The sequence below is a fragment of the Diadema setosum genome, chromosome 18 (genome assembly GCF_964275005.1).
Source record: "Diadema setosum chromosome 18, eeDiaSeto1, whole genome shotgun sequence".
In the NCBI taxonomy this organism is placed as follows: Eukaryota; Metazoa; Echinodermata; class Echinoidea; order Diadematoida; family Diadematidae; genus Diadema; species Diadema setosum.
The window spans coordinates 3,925,846-3,943,811 of NC_092702.1; the positions used below are offsets into that span (position 1 = coordinate 3,925,846).

Consider the following 17,966-nt stretch of genomic DNA (forward strand, 5'->3'; position numbering starts at 1 on the left):
CATTTCCTCCGAGCGCACATGTTGCTGAGGGATACAATACTGATGATCATAAATATTCATAAATAATAATGAATATTCATGTTCATGTATGTTAAGAAGTCCCTTCTACAAGATGAAACATTGAGTTTCACACAGATAGGGTTTCCTTAGCATTCACAGACTACTCATTACAGAAGTGAGCCATTTTCTCTGTGTGGAATATCAATGGTTTGGCTGTGACTCACATTTGTCGCAGGGTCGGGGGGGGGGGGGGGGGGGGAGGTGATTATGATGACAGGAGGGGGGAGGGTGGGAGAAGTGGAGAGGAGGTCTAGACCAGAAGTGCATAGGCAGCGTCCGTGGCACTGACAGCCTGGAAAGTGGCCTTGAACGCCCTCCGGCTGGCTTCGTCCATCACCTATGGAGGCAAACAGAAATGCTTACAAATATATTACAAGATATCTTACTGTATTGAAAATCCCCCCCCCCCAAAAAAAAACAACAACAAACAACTAGATATATCACTACGGCGACTGATATGCCTCCGCAAAAATGCATGGTTCTCCTAATAGGTCTATAGTACAATGTCTTGTCAATGTGTGATGACAGTTTCACACAATTGGCAAAATATTAAAATGACAGGTTTTACACAAATGTGCTGAATGTTCACTATCCTAGAACTAGGTTCAATTGGATGAATGATTAAAATGTCAGAGTGCAGGTATTTGGGGAACTGATGATTTTTACTTGACTTTTGACCCTTTTATAAGTTTATGCATTGAGTAATTTTCAAGGTATTGAGAAAAAGTATAATTTCAGTATCAAATGGGAAAATAGCATTATCTAAACCTGGCCTTTGACCTTTGACCTCACAGTTCCAAAGAGAATCACTGTTAGGTTGAACATGCATAAATGTGTAAGTTTCATGATGATACCTTGAGTTACTTTTGAGATATGGAGGAAAAAGTGCAATTCAGCACTTTCACTTGACCTTTTGACCTTTGACCTTTTGGCAAGAAACTTCCCACAGAATATATATTGGGTAATACATGTATACATCAAGTTAAAAAAAAAATAACCTTCAGGCATTGCATAAATATAAGGAAAGTAGTGATATTTTGAGGAGTTGACCTTGACCTTTGACCCCCTGACCTTTGAACCATGACCCCCAACTTCCCTAGATAATCACTGCCCATTGGAACAAGCATATATACTAAGTTCCATGAAGATACCTTGAACCATTTGCGAGATATGGAGAAAAACATGAATTTTCAACCTTTTTTTTCACAAAATAACCTGTGACCTTTAACCTTTGACCCTAAAATCCAAACAAAGTATCATTCCCCCAGGATATACCCTCATACCAAGTTTGATGTAAAACCACCACACGGTTCTTGAGATATCGACAAAAACAAAACGGGATGGACGTACGGACGGACGACCCGAAAACATAATGCCTCCGCCCACTTCGTTGGCGGAGGCATAAAAAAAAAACAAGAGACCCGCGGGTCTAGCGCTCACCTGAGTATCGCAAGTTCACCTTTCACACAGTCACTAATCTAAATTATTCATAGCTCTACTAAAATTTGACCAGGCATTCTCAAGTAGAAGATGAAAATGTATAATAAAAAAAAAGGGCCCCAATTTTTTAAGATTCCTTAATTTGGGGGGATTGGGGCCCCCTGGGGCCCTCTGGGTGGGAAATGGTGCCCATTTTGATAAATTGAGATCCTGACCCCCTAGGGATGCTACCTGCCAAGTTTGACGAAAATCCATCATGAGGTTTTCAGGAAGAAGATGAAAATGTACAATTCAGGCCCCCATTTGGACCTTCCCAACCCCCCCCCCCCCCCACCCCCAAGAGGGGCACCCCTGGATCTGCTATGAACAAACTTGAAACTACAGTCATTAATGTACACACTCATAGTATTATCTTAGCTCTATAACTTCTGATTCTAGAGAAGATTTTTAAAGATTTCTTCATTTTGGGGGGTTTAGGGCCCCCTGGGGCCCCCTGGGTGGGGCATGGTGCCCATTTTAACAAATTGAGATCCTACCTGCCAAGTTTGGTGAAAATGGGTCATAGGGTTCTCAAGAAGAAGATGAAAATGTACAATTTAGGCCCCATTAGGACCACTCCCCACCCCCCTCCCCTGGGTCCCAAGGGGGGCACCCCTGATTCTGCCATGAACAAACTTGAAACTACAGTCATCAATGTACTAACTCATAGTATTAACTTAGCTCTATCACTTCTGGTTCTAGAGAAGAAGATTTTTACAGATTCCTTAATTTTGGGGGGTTTGGGCCCCCCTGGGGGCCCCCTGGGTGGGGCATGGTGCCCATTTTAACAAATTGAGTTCCTAACCCCCTAGGGATGCTACCTGCCAAGTTTGATGGAAATCGGTCTTGGGGTTTTCAAGAAGAAAATGAAAATGTAAAAAGTTTACGCACGACGGACGACGCACGACGGACGCCGGACGAAGGGCGATCGCAATAGCTCACTTGAGCCTTTGGCTCAGGTGAGCTAAAAAAAGAGAGAGAGGGGAATTCAACCTTAGCACAGAGCCAACTGGGATGCCCCCTCCCAACTTACCATTTCTTCCTACCAAATTATATTTCCACTGATTATTCCTACATCGTAGAACTACTTACATTCAAAAAGTGAAGAACTTACATTTGAAAAAGCTTGGTTACCTTTGACCTTCAAAGATTTTGCCCAAACTCAAATCAGTGCGCCTACACATCACGTAAAGAACCTTAATAATGTACCAAGAAATTCTACTAAGTGTTTTCTCTTATTCTCTGATAACGAGATGTGTGAAAGAGTGATGGACAGATAACTTGACAACCCCATAAAACCAATGCCTCTGACATCCTACATTGTAGTGACATTCCATAGATGATGACTGGCGGGGGAGGGAACATACCGAATGTTCCACCTGAAGGGTTTGAAGTGCTATTGAGGGGGGTTATAAGTCCCGAGACCAAGTCGAGGAACTTATAGCCTCCAAAAATAGCATTTCAAACCCTGCGGGTGGAACGTTTGGTACATGTTCCCGACAACAAGAGTCATCATCTGTTATATTATATGGGTTAGTCAAATACGCCAAATACGTCAACGTCAACCATTACCACCAGCAGCACAACACACTCGATCGCTCGTTCGCATATACGTATTGCAGAGCCAAATTCACTGTGTGCGCGCGGTCCTAGGCCTTCTGTCATTTGTTACGTGAAAATGTTTTCCCATGGGAAAACATTACAAAAAATGTTCACCCACGGGCGAGCATAATGAATGTGCCTCCATTATGTGACTGTGTTTAGCCAATCAGTATTAACCGGTATTTGACTAACCCATTTAATATAAAAATCTGTCTGGCATGATTGCCGAATTTCCAGAGATGTGTGCAAATCAATGTGTTTGTAAGCCTGGTGTATATTCTAATGTTCATCAGAAATAAGAACAGGCAGGGTATAACACACGTCCATTTTCCTCATTCACTAGGGCATCTTGGTATTTCTAATTCTATGGAAATACAGTCAACCTTGCTTATCATAAAAGTCGACCTCGCATAAGTTGAATGATCGCCTATGAAATTCAAAGGTTTTTTCAAGTCATCTTCTCTTTATATTCTATTGCATCCTCATAAGTTGAAGCTTCTCCAAGTCAAAGCTATTTCTTCAGACCATGAAGATTCCGCTTAGGCAAGGTTGACTGTATGCATAAATGGAAGCAATTTGTCTACTACGTACAGCCACAGTCACACTATATGAAACTGTGCATAGTTTCACTACCCAGTTTGTTTGTTTGTTTGTTTTTTCTTTGCATGGTTTTGGCAGTGAGACCGCAAACTTCTAGAGAAGTTACTAGCGAAACTTAGTACATACACTTGGGAAGCTTCTCACTTTTGTGATGTACAGTATTGTAAGTGTAGGGCCTCTGAGAATAACAGTATTTGTAGCCACTGACAGAGCTACCCTACTGAAACAAAACAAAACAAACAAACAAACAAACAAACAAACAAACAAACAAACACAAGACTAGGCATACACCTGTACATGTAGTTGTCTGTAGTACAACCATGCATGGCTGAAAATAAGTTTGTCACAGGATTAGATCCATTTCATATTTTGCATTCTTTTGTATGCTGTTGTGCCTTTGCATTTTTCAATTCTATTTTTATTATTATTATTATTATTTTTTTGCATTCAAGGAGGGCGTGAAGTTTTTGCTCATGTGGAGCATGAGTGTCAGAAACCAAAGTTACTGGTTGTTTTTTGCATTCCTGAAACTATGCATAGTTTGTCTGTAGTGTGACCGCATGCTCAAACTTCTGGAAGTTTCATATTGGGTGGCAAACTACAGGCTGTACGTGTAGTTTCTAGCAGTGTGACCTTGGCTAATGAGCACCCCAGATGCTAGCACTGACCTGGGTGTTGTAGAAATCCTTGGCCACCAGCACAAAGTACTTGCGGTCCATCGGTTCCAACTTGCCCATCCTGCTGATCACGTGACTCAATCTGAGGTCAAGGGTTAAGGAAAAATAATGGGGGGGGGGGGGGTGGGAATGGCACCTTGCGGCATGACAATATATACCAGAATATATTAAAGCTACACAGCAACACAGTTAGGCATCAAAATACATGTGTGCTTTAGAGAGGCTGGTTATAAAAATGGGTCATCCCATATTTAAGACTTCATGCAAATGTAGGGTGAGGCAAAAGATCAGTCACATCAATCACAGAATTCAGGATAACTGTGTTTTTGAAATTACATATTTACAGTCAAGTACAGGACATGAGCAGACTAAAGAAATTTAAGTACCCATGTAATTATAGTAGGCAAATAATGGATTCTTATTTTTCTTGTATCAATTGATTATGCAACCATGGCAGTTATTTTCAATATCCTCATCTTATCTCCTCCTAATGCGTGCGATGATAAGCAAAGGATACAATGCCCTGATCCACTTGTTTGTTGAGGCACTGATGAAGAAACAGGTCAGACTCCAGATTGCCATGGCAACGGGTGTCCTCTGGGTGAAGTTTGAGAGGGACAGCATCACCCAGTCTCGCACCGACTGAGTCTGTCCGTGATGATGGAGATTGCCAAACACCTGTAGCATGAAAAAGAGAAAAGTTTGTTTATTTGGGGATTTTTTTAAAACAGGAATTGGTTACTTTCAGGGTTCAAGCTCTGAAACTGACTGTAATTGTCTTTATTTACACACAATGAACATTTCTTACTGAGTGGCTCAAAAAGATACTCTCTGGTTCTTAAATTTGTGCTGTGCAAGTGCATGCTTGCATGTTTTTATGGAGATTGCCAAAAAACTGTAGCATGAAAAAGAGAAAAGTTTTTTTTTTCCCCAAAAAGGAATAGGTAACTTTGAGGTTTCTAGCTCTGCTACTGATTGCAAATGTCTTTATTTTCGCACAATGAAAATTTCTTGCTGAGTGGCTAAAAAGATATTCTCTGGTTCTTGAATTCGTGCTGCATAATTGCTTGCTTGTATGTTTTTTATCCAAAAAAAAAGGAAAAAAAGAAAGAAAAAAGAGATAGAATGTTGAACAAAAAACCCTGGGAGCTCTGGATAATTCACCAAAGCTAGTTCATCAGTCACAGTGTTTTGGATTGAATGTTTCCGGCCACCACATACAGACTGCTGCTGGTCTTGTGGGCAAGTTTGGGGTCAGGTCAATACCAGCAACAGCTGCAGAATATATGCAAGTCTCTAAATACATGGTACTTTAACGCGGATCCGAGTTTGTACCTTCATTTGAAAACCTATCAGTTTCTCTGATCGGTTGTTGTTGTTTTTAACCCTATTCTAACTGGGCTATTTGAGACCAAGTTTTTACTGGGGGGGGGGGGGTCAATTTGACCCCTCCTTCAGATCTCGGCCGCCGATCGCACGATCACCGCAAAATTTTGCCTGAACATAGAGCCGGATGTCAACTACAAGATTACATGGTCATACAATAGAAAAATTTTGATTTCATATTTTTTAATAAATTAATTATGCAAATTAACACATGAAATCATATTTTCACCTATAACTCCATCAAAAAGACTGAAGGATTATCAAATTTTTGTGTCAAAGTTCCTCAAGACACATCAAACAATTTTCTTGTAAAAAAATAGCGCAATCAAAATCATTTTCTTTTGTTTTTTATTGTTTTGTTAATTTCTTATGTATTTTATTGTTTTTTCGATCTTTTGTTTTCTATTGTTTTTTTGCCAAAATTTGTTGGAGGCACTTTTTCAAGCTTATCTACATTAGAATTGATTTATTTCAATGGCTAAAAGTTGAAATAATCTAATTTATATCAATTAAACAAAAAACCACAGTTTGCATTGGATTTGCACACGAAATCATGAATTTGAGCGGTTTTCGGGTTGACATGCATATGCAAAACATTGCATAACTTCAGAACGGTGTATCCGGACATCGCAAATTTGCGAAATCGTGGCGCGAAACGTCAAGGGGGGGGGTCAATTTGACCCCCCCCCCCCAGTTAGAATAGGGTTAAAGAAAAGAAGAGAGAGAAAAGATGGGGCCCTATAAAACAAATAATTTGCCCCAAATTTGACCTGGGCCCCGTTGCTAGAAACTTTGCCTTTAAACGCAACTTGCAACTGATTGTCACTGGCCAGTCAAAATCATTGTTGCATGCATGTCTTCTTAAATAGGGCAGACCCTGAGCCAATCAGAATGGTTGTTTTAAAATTAGCAATTATTTGCAATTGATTGCAACTTTCTTGCAACGGGGCCCAGGTATCAATCATAACTCATAATGCAACAAGTCAAAGATGAATTCTCTATCCCATCCCACAAAAGGTGCAGTAAATTCCTTCTTCTACATATAGAACTAGACAATATATCCCATAACCAACATGTGACAGGACCCTCCGGGACGGATCCAGGAATTCCGTAGAAGGGGGGGTGCCTTTACAAAATTAAACGGAGGCGCATGCAACCCCCTCTTCTTTCTTTTAACAAAAAATAAGGGGAGGCGCACGCCCGGTGCACCCCTGCCTAGATCCACCACTGACCCCCTACTCACCTTGAAGACGACGGTAGCCATGAGCTGCGGATGAGGCTGCTGATTGGACAGGAATTCACCAATCACCTTGTTCATGATGTCCTGGGGTGGAAAGAAGTCGTTGAGGAACGGAGGGAGGATGAAGGCTACAGCCCGTGCCTCCGAGGGGTAGCCCTTTCGTATCCTTCACACAGATGGTGACACAAGAATGAGAAGAAGCAAAGCTGTGATGCTTCTGAATGATAAGTTTGATGTTAGGCTACCCTACCTCAGTTTTCTTGAGTAAATACCTTATTGGTTATCGATAAGGCCGCGCTGCTTTTACAAGAAGTTAAGCAGTCAATTTGGGATGTGTCCTATATGCTACCATAACCAAATCATTGTCTTCCAACCCAGTGAATCACCTGCTTAACCAACACACATGATAATGTATGGGACTACTAAGTGTGCCAATGAGCAACTCTGTAACATCCAATGAATTAATCAACTTACAGACAATGCTATTTCTGCAACTAAAAGACAAATGATTGTTTGTTGTTGTTTTTTGTCATCAGCTACTAATTGCTGTTTCCGTGCAAATTTTGCTGATATCAAACAAAGTCTTAAATACAAAGAGCACCAAGAAAACAATAACCTGCCTTGTGTGAATCTCACTCTCACGCTATCTCACACAATACATGGACTATCATAAATGAAAGTTTTGATCTGAATAATTTTTTTTTTCTCTTTTCAGTCACCAGATACATGCAAATTGGTGGTGGTGTTGTCAACTTGTATAACATGTGACAGGCCAATCAGCAGATTAAGCATCACTTCCAAAGAATGATAAAGCTAATGCTCATAATAGTACTCATTTGATTATGAACCTACAGAACCCTGGGTCTTAGTGTTTACACAGTGTGGTATCCAATAATTATTACAATAATCGTTCCACATCATTTTGATTTCCTCAACTTTCGCCTGTTGGTTATTGGCAGCCACTGACATCTGTATGCCTACTCTTGATATATCTTACGAGTGCACGTCCGGAATTTCTTGACTGATTTTCGTGGTATCTTAACTCTTTGAAATGCTCCTCCTTTATCAGAAGACAGAAATGATTTCTGCAGATTTTACTACATTTTACATATTTTCAAATACTGCGGAATAATATCGTCGCCGGTCACACGAACCGACGAATCCCTCAGGTTTGCGTAAGAATGACAATTCGAGAAAATCGCGTTTGAAGTTAACCCATTTTTGACTTATGGTTGCTACACTTTCATGTCTATAATTTCCAATTATTTTTGTAGTACATCAGACTTCAATTCTTACTCTAACTTGTGAAGTTTTTATCGAATTGTATTGTTAACAAATAAGCGGGAAATCGTCAAAGAGCTGCATGCATGTATTTTTGGTCTGCAAAGAACGTTGTCATTTTCCATGTGTGTCCATATGTACATGTACATTGAGCGTTGTCATTGTCAACGCATGTATTACATAGTACGCGCACTGTGCGCGCGGTCAATGAACTGTTGAATCTCAAAAACTACAGGCAAGTCAATGCGCACTGTTTCTTCGGTTCGGTGACCGCGCGTACTAGTACGCGCGGTCACCGAACCGTCGAATCGCCTGATTGTTTAACACATGCGTCTATGGGGAAAACAAATAATTTTCACAAATGGAATTACATACTTCTACAAAAGTGATAACTACGTAAAAATTACACCGAATTTCACACTGAGAATTTCAGAATATGTAGTATGGAATGTCTACTATCAAAATGATTGAAAATCTCAAAATCGAAAATTTGACCCAAAATCGAGTGATTCGTCGGTTCGTGTGACCGGCGACGATATGACGAACACAGTTGTGCTACAAGAGTTACAGTTTTAATGACATGATTCTTGTTCAAATATGCTGAAAAAAATTGAAAAACACTTCTGCTACGAGGGGAACAAACTTGGTATTCCATGTACAAGTACAGTGGATTCTGTAATCAATGCTTAGAAATGAGAGCCATGCTAAAAGGAGAAACAATTTTAGGGACCTTTATTTGCACTACAGGTGCAATCCTATACATGCTTAAAGGAGACCTCTCGGTGACTTTCAGATTTTTACATTTAAACAACTATTAGTTACACTGGGTACAGGGTTTCAGAAATTGAAATGATTGGGATGAAGAATAAGAATGTTTTCAAAATTTATAACAAATTGCAATGAACAAGGATGATGACAAGGTACCCTCACCATAAGAATGCATGAGTTGGGGCTCAAGGAAGCAGAACAAAAGAAGAAAGAAGAAGGCATGCATAGATTATACACAGCTGAACTTGCAAGCAAGTGGTATTGTAATGGAATCACACTGATATATTTCTAAAATATGCAAGTTTCCAACTCGTATGTCATCATCATTGTTCAGTGTAATTTGTTTAAGGTTTTTCAAAGTATTGTTTCTCTGTTCAAGGACCACAATAAATTCCAGAAATCTATACATGGAGTTGTCGATTTATGTACTACATGATGTGAAATTATGAAAATCGTCTGGAGTGCCCTTTAAGTTTGCCAACACCACTAACCTGTCAAACATGACGGACACTCTCTCCATGGCCTGCAGCATCTCCTCTGGGTCATGGGGCGGAGTCTCGTGCCCCTCCCCCTCCTCCTCGCTACCAGAGCCCCGCCCCTCCCCGGCGGTGTACATGCTGGTGAGGAGGACCCCTAGGGCGGAGAGGGCATGCATGGGGGAGGGCAGGCACAGCCTGGGTTGGTGGTGGTGGGAATGGAAACAAGAATGTCTAGTTAACCCTTGGAGTGCTTAGGAGCTTAGCTGAACTTGCCAACCTTTTTCATCAGCATTCAGTAATCCATCCAAACTTGACCTATTTGTACAGTAAGCAAGCCCACTCAGATGTACAAGTAGCAATGTACCTGAGTCAAAGAAAGGCCATAGTGACACATACAGCTGTACAGTACGTTATAAAGGGGGGTTAGGTAATCTCAGTTCATTGACAATTAGTTTCATGACTTCTGTGCCAATTGAAAAGGAAAGCACTTCAGCATGCATGCCAATCAGTGAACAAGGCACAAAAAGGGTTAACCCCCCCCCCCCCCCCAAAAAAAAAAAAAAAAAAAATCACTCACACAGAAGAACCTATCCTTTACTGCACCCTGTTTTTTCCCGGCAGGATTTGCTCACCAATCGACATAGAAACAACAACACTCTGCCTACTAGTATCTACATGTATATTTTTCTATCTATTTAATATTTTTCATTAAAAAAAAAAAAGATCAATGTCCCTAAACTGAACATTGCAAATGACAATAATGTGGCCAGATCGCCTACTCAGCTGAACCTACACAGTACAGCTGTTCAACAGTGAGGGGTCTAGGCACAAAATGAGTGGATGTGCCTTGCTTAATCATAATTCCTAGTGCAACACAATAGGCTTCACATAGGAATATCAAACTGTTACAGTTTATACATGGGTAGTGAATATTAAATACTAAATAGTAAATGAGTAAGTTAGAAGTAATTAAGTACTACATGGGCATATAATGGGTTGACAAAGGTTAAAATCCCTGCTTGCCATGGGACAGAGTCCTCCTTCATTTACTTATTCTTTTAAGCTACTTAATTTTAACGGTACCATTTTTTAATACATATTATGCTGTGTATTCATGACTGATGTCATTTCCAAATCATAACTTTTTTTTTCTTTTTTTAAAAATCCTTCTTTCAGTGTATCACACATTCTTGACTCCAATTCCCAGACATCAATGTTATGTAACTTTGGCCTGCCCCATAACTTGCTAACGTATACTCTTATGTCGCTAGAGAAGTGTATAAGAGGCAGCTGGTAACACACCTGTCGACGCTGAGTTTCTTCAGCATGTCCCTCTCCTGCGAGCTGAGTGCACGGGCCACCAGAAGCCTCTCAAAGCCCACCATGATGGCCTGGTAGACCAGCCAGGATGTAGACTCATCACTCATCAGCACCATAGTGATGCATTGCTGGAGGGGTGTATGGAGAGAAAGAGAATCCATGATTTAGGAAAAAGGGAGGGGATGTCATGGAATAAGCAGAGATATTGGCATCTAGTATCACACATCATAATCTTAAATAAATTGGGACAATCAGGACACATAAGCCCAAACTCAAAAAGAAGTTTACGGTCAAATCCAAGGTTTGAATTTCGTACACGGACTAATACATGTGCGCCATAAGTGTACCTCTCACATGCACATATCAGTGCACATCCATCATTGGATGTCTGTTGGCATATGTAATGTATCACACACACAGACAGAATCTGCACAATCCATGAGCTAAATTTACAACACCTTTGTAAATTCCAGACACATTACCCATGATGAACTCAAGACACTCTATTTTCTTTTCTTTTTTAAAATTTTTATCTTTTATCTGTCTTTCTGAAATCAGACAAAATTTGGCTGTCATATCTTGCATACTTGCAAAGTCAAATGATACCTGAAATGATGTTTGATCGCACACTCCTCCAGCACCTGCAACTGATAATTTTCACTGACTGAGGTGGTCATCTATTGATCCATCCATTCAGTCATTCTTCTATCCACAGATCAACTCATCTTCCTATTCATCTACCAATCCATCCGTACATCCATGCATTCAACCATCTATTCATCTACTGGCACTCTTCAATTCATAGATTTTTTTTCATGTTTCCATACATCTCCAATTTATCCACTGATTTACAGTATGTACATATATCACTCTGGATGTCTGTATCTATGGTAAGATATAGGTTGACAGACGTGTATACTGAAAGATGTGAAATTGTATTAGTTATCATACAGTCATCAGGCAAAAGATTTATTGCCTGTCTGGCTCTAATCTGAAAACTGAAAACTCAGGAGTAAGCAGGTTACTTCATTCATATCATAATCATATCATCAACAGAGCCTCTATCTTGCTGAAAACAATCTAATGATTAACATCATTATCAGCAGCTCCGCTTTTCTCATGAATGCTTCTGACATGTTTTGGAATCCAGAGGTACAGAATCTGTGTAATCCCACCGAAAAGTTGGCGGTGTGTCTCTCACCTGCAGAATAACTTTGGTGAACTCTGTTCCCGCCGTGAGGTCAGAGTAGTACTCCATGATATAGAACGCTACAGACAGCATCACCAAGACGTGCTTCTGGCTGGCCCCACTGCTGTTTCTGCAAAGATCATTAGTACCACGGGGACAAAAATACATATCTCATGAGACAGTCAGAATTAAAGAAATATTACATTGGCATGTTTTATATCCTGGAAGGATTTTCTCACCCCTCCTCCTTACAAACGCAATATATTAATTAGCACTACTTCTTACAGGTAGATTTATTTGGAGGCCATGATTGATGTTTTGTGACACGTAGAGTCAACAAAAATAGTATGTCTAGGTCTACAACAGTAGTCTTGGTTCAATATGAAACAAATGTAAAAGTAGATTAAAAAGTCAAACAACACCTTCTGGATAGATACTATGATATCATACAACCAGACTTAAAATGATGCCAATATTTACTCGAATTGCAGAAAAGCTTGGCTCCCAATAAGTTTTATATGAACACAGGTAGAGCTTTTACCAACTACGGCACACACCAAATATTTTGAGGTGTTTTTATTTTCAAAATTTCCAGAGTTGACAAGCATTCACAATATACTATCTTCTGTGACATAAATGCAATGTATATTGTCTAATATGTGGGAAATTACTATTTTTTCTCTTAAAAAGGAAAAGATAATTATTTCTCAGTCCATCTCATTGGTTCTCCATCACAAATTCATCCACTCACAAAATTGTCTCACGAGTTCCAATTAATGAAATATGAGGCTTGTAGAGAAGCAATACACATATTTTGATGCACTTACGTTGACACTGCTTTGATGTTTCTGATGATGTAGTCCGTTACCATGGGAACAAAGACTTCAATATCCTCCACCGCATCAGACTCCAGGATATAAAGCACTCCGTAGAGCGCCCCCACCCTGCTGGGGAGGTGAGTACTGCGAAGTGTGACCTCTAAAAGTTTGCTGACCTTCTCAGAGACATCTTTGTCCTACAGCATTAAGATTCCAGAGAAGAAAACACTCAGAGATAGCAGAAAAACTAGCAAAATATACAAAATTTTGGACAAAAGCACAAGATTGTTTTTTTTTTTCTTTTTGTCTACATGAGGTGAAGGTGAACAAATTCCATTGCATACTTTATAAAAGTATCTTTTGTTTTTGTTCATGCAGTAGATGCACACTGCATGAAATTTGCAATAACCATTTTGTGTATGTGTGTGTGTGTGTGTGTGTGTGTTTGTTTGTTCACTGTTCCAGCAGTCCTCACAGCTGATATCACTTCCCCAATAATGCAAGAATGCATAGATATAGACAATTTACACACGCATGAATACACACATTGTAACACAATTATCACCTGCTACGTGTATTTAGAGCAACCAGCAGCTTAATAGACCCACTCACCATTCCCAGAACAGATGCAGCCTTGCAGATACCCGGGATGACATACTGGGAGACCAACTCATCCTCCACCGGGTGGATCTTATTCAGCTCCAGGAGGGTCTCATACATCCACTCAAACTGGGCTCTCTCTGTGAAGATGTCTGATATCAACAGCACCTGCATTCAAAGGGGACAAAGGGGACACACAGACCACAGATTGGTACATGGACAAAGGCACACCAAAAATCCTAACATACATCATAAACAAAAATATAGGGAAACACATGAATGTGAACAGGCATATGGTGAATTCCAAAAGACATCGTAAACATATGATTGTATTTTTGTATGCAAAGAATACACTCAAATACAGACACATCACACACACTGACAACATAAACAGCGTAAGACACCATACTTCACAAAGTATGCAGAGTTTAACCCATTGAGGACGGTTTGATAATGCTACAACACGCATTTCCCATAGACATCTGCCCGAGTATACTTGGGACAAGTCCTCGAAGGGTTAAGCATGGTTACAAAAATATTCTGGCTGGTGGTGTGATTTAGTACACTACTGTATTGTTCTTGCTTTATACTTGCTTCACTTTCTCTGGGATAAAATTGTCAAAATTACCTTCTGAAAACTGTACATTATCCAAGTAAGTTCTCCAAATTTCTATCACATTCCATCCAAGATTATATTTGATATCATTAGAAAAAAAAAAAAAAACTCAAAGCACACAAAGGGTTAAGGCACAGCTGTGCACTCACAGACTTGATGGTCTCACAAAGCAGCATGAGTGAGGTGCGTCTGGCCGCACCAGGGGCCAGCCACTGGCCGTAGACCTCCAGCAGCAGCACCAGGCAGGAGTGGACGTCCAGGTTGGTTGGGGTCCGGCCCAGGGCGGCTGGGATGGCCGTCCGGCTCATGGGCACGATGCTGGCGGCCTCGGCCCCACCCTGGCTCTGGTCTTCCACCAGGGGAAGGATCATGCTGTTGATGGCCCAGATCCCATGGACAGAGATCTAGGGTCATGGGAGGAATGGAGGTAAGTAATGAACATCTTACAGAACAGAAAAATGTATGATGAAGCCCAATGCATGGCCAATCATTCTTTGAGAACAAAAATCCTATCCTTTATAGTGATTACAAAGTTCTGGTATGGGTTTGAGAACCCGTCTTGCACCATTTCATATTTGCGTGTAATATATCAAAAGAGCTACCAAGAAACTTACCTGGCTGATGCGATTTGCTGGGATGATGAGTTGCTTTGGAGTATTTTGAGATCAAAAGTATAGAATAACTAGAAATGTCGCTACGGCGACTGGTGTATGCCTCCGCCATAATACATGGTTCTCCTAATAGGTCTACAGTACAATGTCTTGACAATGTGTGACGACAGTTTCACACAATTGGCAAAATATCAAAATGACAGGTTTGCCACAAATGTGCTGAATGTTCACTTTCCTTGAACTAGGTTCAATTGGATGAATGATTAAAACGTCAGAGTGCAGGTATTTGGGGGAACTGATGATTTTCACTTGACTTTTGACCCTTTTACAAGTTTATGCATTGAGTAATTTTCAAGGTATTGAGAAAAAGTATAATTTCAGTATCAAATGGTAAAATAGTATTATCGAAACCTGGCCTTTGACCTTTGACCCCACAGTTCCAAAGAGAATCACTGTTAGGTAGAACATGCATAAATATGTAAGTTTCATGACAATACCTTGAGTTATTTTTGAGATATGGAGGAAAAAGTGCAATTTAGCACTTTCACTTGACCTTTGACCTTTTGACCTTTGGGCAAGAAACTTCCCACAGAATATATATTGGGTTATACATGCATACATCAAGTTTTAAAAAAATCCTTCAGGCATTGCATAAATATAAGGAAAGTAGTTATATTTTGAGGAGTTGACCTTGACCTTTGACCCCTGACCTTTGACCCATGACCCCAAACTTCCCTAGATAATCAATGCCCATCGGTACAAGCATATATACTAAGTTCCATGAAGATACCTTGACACATTTGCAAGATATGGAGAAAAACATGAAATTTCAATTTTTTTTTTCACAAAATAACCTGTGACCTTTGACCTTTGACCCTGTGACCCTAAAATCCACACAAAGTATCATCCCCCAAGGATATACCCTCATACCAAGTTTGATGCAAAACCACCGCACGGTTCTTGAGATATCGACAAAAACAAAACGGGACGGACGGACGTACGGACGTACGGACGGACAGACGACCCGAAAACATAATGCCTCCGGCCACTTCGTTGGCGGAGGCATAATAAAAAGCCGGCATACCAACTTTTATTCCAGAATAGTCCAGGCTAACTCGGCCTCAGGGACAACTTGGCACTATTTCAGACAATTAACACGCAGTTCTTGATCTCCATATTTTATAAATAGGCACACGTTCATTATGTATGAGGACCACAGGTTCTTTGATGTGCGCATTGTATCAACTCGTCCCATAACTGCGACCAGCCAGAACGCGAAGCGCTCCCATAGTTCAACACTGTACAATCCAGATGGACAAATCAGCCCCCGCCATCAAAGCGAAGCCCAGTTGTCCCCGAATCGGAGTTAGCCTGACCATGATCGGGCAAAAGTGAACCTTTTTGGTTAATATTTCGCATTTTCGTCATTACCCAATGAATATCTTATTACAGCATTATTCCACACATTCCTTAGGCATAGGTGTACATTTTGGAGCGAAATTTGACAGTTCTGCAGGCATACCAGAATTATGTTTTACCTTTATTGCATGAGAGGAAATTTTACATGAAACTAGAAATGTCGCTACGGCGACTGGTGTATGCCTCCGCCATAATACATGGTTCTCCTAATAGGTCTATAGTACAATGTCTTGACAATGTGTGATGACAGTTTCACACAATTGGCAAAATATTAAAATGACAGGTTTGCCACAAATGTGCTGAATGTTCACTTTCCTAGAACTAGGTTCAATTGGATGAATGATTAAAACGTCAGAGTGCAGGTATTTGGGGGAACTGATGATTTTCACTTGACTTTTGACTCTTTTACAAGTTTATGCATTGAGTAATTTTCAAGGTAATGAGAAAAAGTATAATTTCAGTATCAAATGGTAAAATAGTATTATCGAAACCTGGCCTTTGACCTTTGACCCCACAGTTCCAAAGAGAATCACTGTTAGGTAGAACATGCATAAATATGTAAGTTTCATGACAATACCTTGAGTTATTTTTGAGATATGGAGGAAAAAGTGCAATTTAGCACTTTCACTTGACCTTTGACCTTTTGACCTTTGACCTTTTGGCAAGAAACTTCCCACAGAATATATATTGGGTTATACATGCATACATCAAGTTTTAAAAAAATCCTTCAGGCACTGCATAAATATAAGGAAAGTAGTTATATTTTGAGGAGTTGACCTTGACCTTTGACCCATGACCTTTGACCCATGACCCCCAACTTCCCTAGATAATCACTGCCCATCGGTACAAGCATATATACTAAGTTCCATGAAGATACCTTGAACCATTTGCGAGATATGGAGAAAAACATGAAATTTCAATTTTTTTTTTTCACAAAATAACCTGTGACCTTTGACCTTTGACCCTGTGACCCTAAAATCCACACAAAGTATCATCCCCCAAGGATATACCCTCATACCAAGTTTGATGCAAAACCACCACACGGTTCTTGAGATATCGACAAAAACAAAACGGGACGGACGGACGTACAGACGGACGGACGACCCGAAAACATAATGCCTCCGGCCACTTCGTTGGCGGAGGCATAAAAAAGCAAACAAACAAAAACAAAAACACCATGCTGCCATCACTTTTGATAAGTGGAAATCAAAATAAAGACTTGAATGTTGGTCTTCATGAAATATGACAACAAAGTCCACAAATGAAATACTATAAAAGGGGAAATTTTTGCGCATTTCGCGTGACCACAAACTAGCATGAAAAATGAAAGCACTTTTGCTTGTTACATGTGCCCCTATGTAATATCTTGATTCTGCAGAATTACAAATGTGCAAAATTCATCTTACTTGGCACAGCGCAAAAAATTAATCGCGAAAAATATTACATATTCACTTCTACAGTAAAACAACTATCAAAGAGCGTTCTCACCTGTCCCAGTGTGAACTGGCCCTGGTTGCCTACATTTTCCATGTTAGCTGTCAGCATCTCATCAAACGGCCCCTCCATGGCAGTACTGGTGGCTGGTTGTAGGGACTGCCCAGTCCTGGACATTATTAAAGCAGAGAGGATGGTCAACTGCTTGGAAATTGTCAATTTCAATTGTCAATTTTAAGCAAAAGAATACAGTACGCTAGTATCCCTCTCCCACCTTTCTTCTCACTTTACTCATTTTGTCTCCCTCTCTGGTTCTTACAAATGACTCCTGTAAAAGCTTATATTTTTGTGAACAGATATTTTTGCGAATGAGGAAGTCGAACTGTT

The 17,966-nt window shown here is 40.2% G+C and overlaps 1 protein-coding gene across 1 annotated transcript in view; it reads right to left on the minus strand.

The window, feature by feature from the left end:
- Positions 1 to 290: 290 nt before the first annotated feature.
- LOC140241932 (huntingtin-like) overlaps positions 291 to 17,966 on the minus strand; it is a 71,259-nt gene continuing 53,583 nt past the window's right edge. The window contains exons 48-58 of the mRNA XM_072321678.1: positions 17,634 to 17,748; positions 14,265 to 14,519; positions 13,512 to 13,667; positions 12,909 to 13,096; positions 12,094 to 12,211; positions 10,875 to 11,020; positions 9,585 to 9,767; positions 7,048 to 7,210; positions 4,936 to 5,096; positions 4,410 to 4,500; positions 291 to 397 (exon numbers count right to left, since the gene is read on the minus strand). Coding sequence (XP_072177779.1) covers positions 311 to 397; positions 4,410 to 4,500; positions 4,936 to 5,096; positions 7,048 to 7,210; positions 9,585 to 9,767; positions 10,875 to 11,020; positions 12,094 to 12,211; positions 12,909 to 13,096; positions 13,512 to 13,667; positions 14,265 to 14,519; positions 17,634 to 17,748 — 1,663 coding nt within the window. The 3' untranslated portion in view covers positions 291 to 310. The remainder of the gene's footprint in view (positions 398 to 4,409; positions 4,501 to 4,935; positions 5,097 to 7,047; positions 7,211 to 9,584; positions 9,768 to 10,874; positions 11,021 to 12,093; positions 12,212 to 12,908; positions 13,097 to 13,511; positions 13,668 to 14,264; positions 14,520 to 17,633; positions 17,749 to 17,966) is intronic.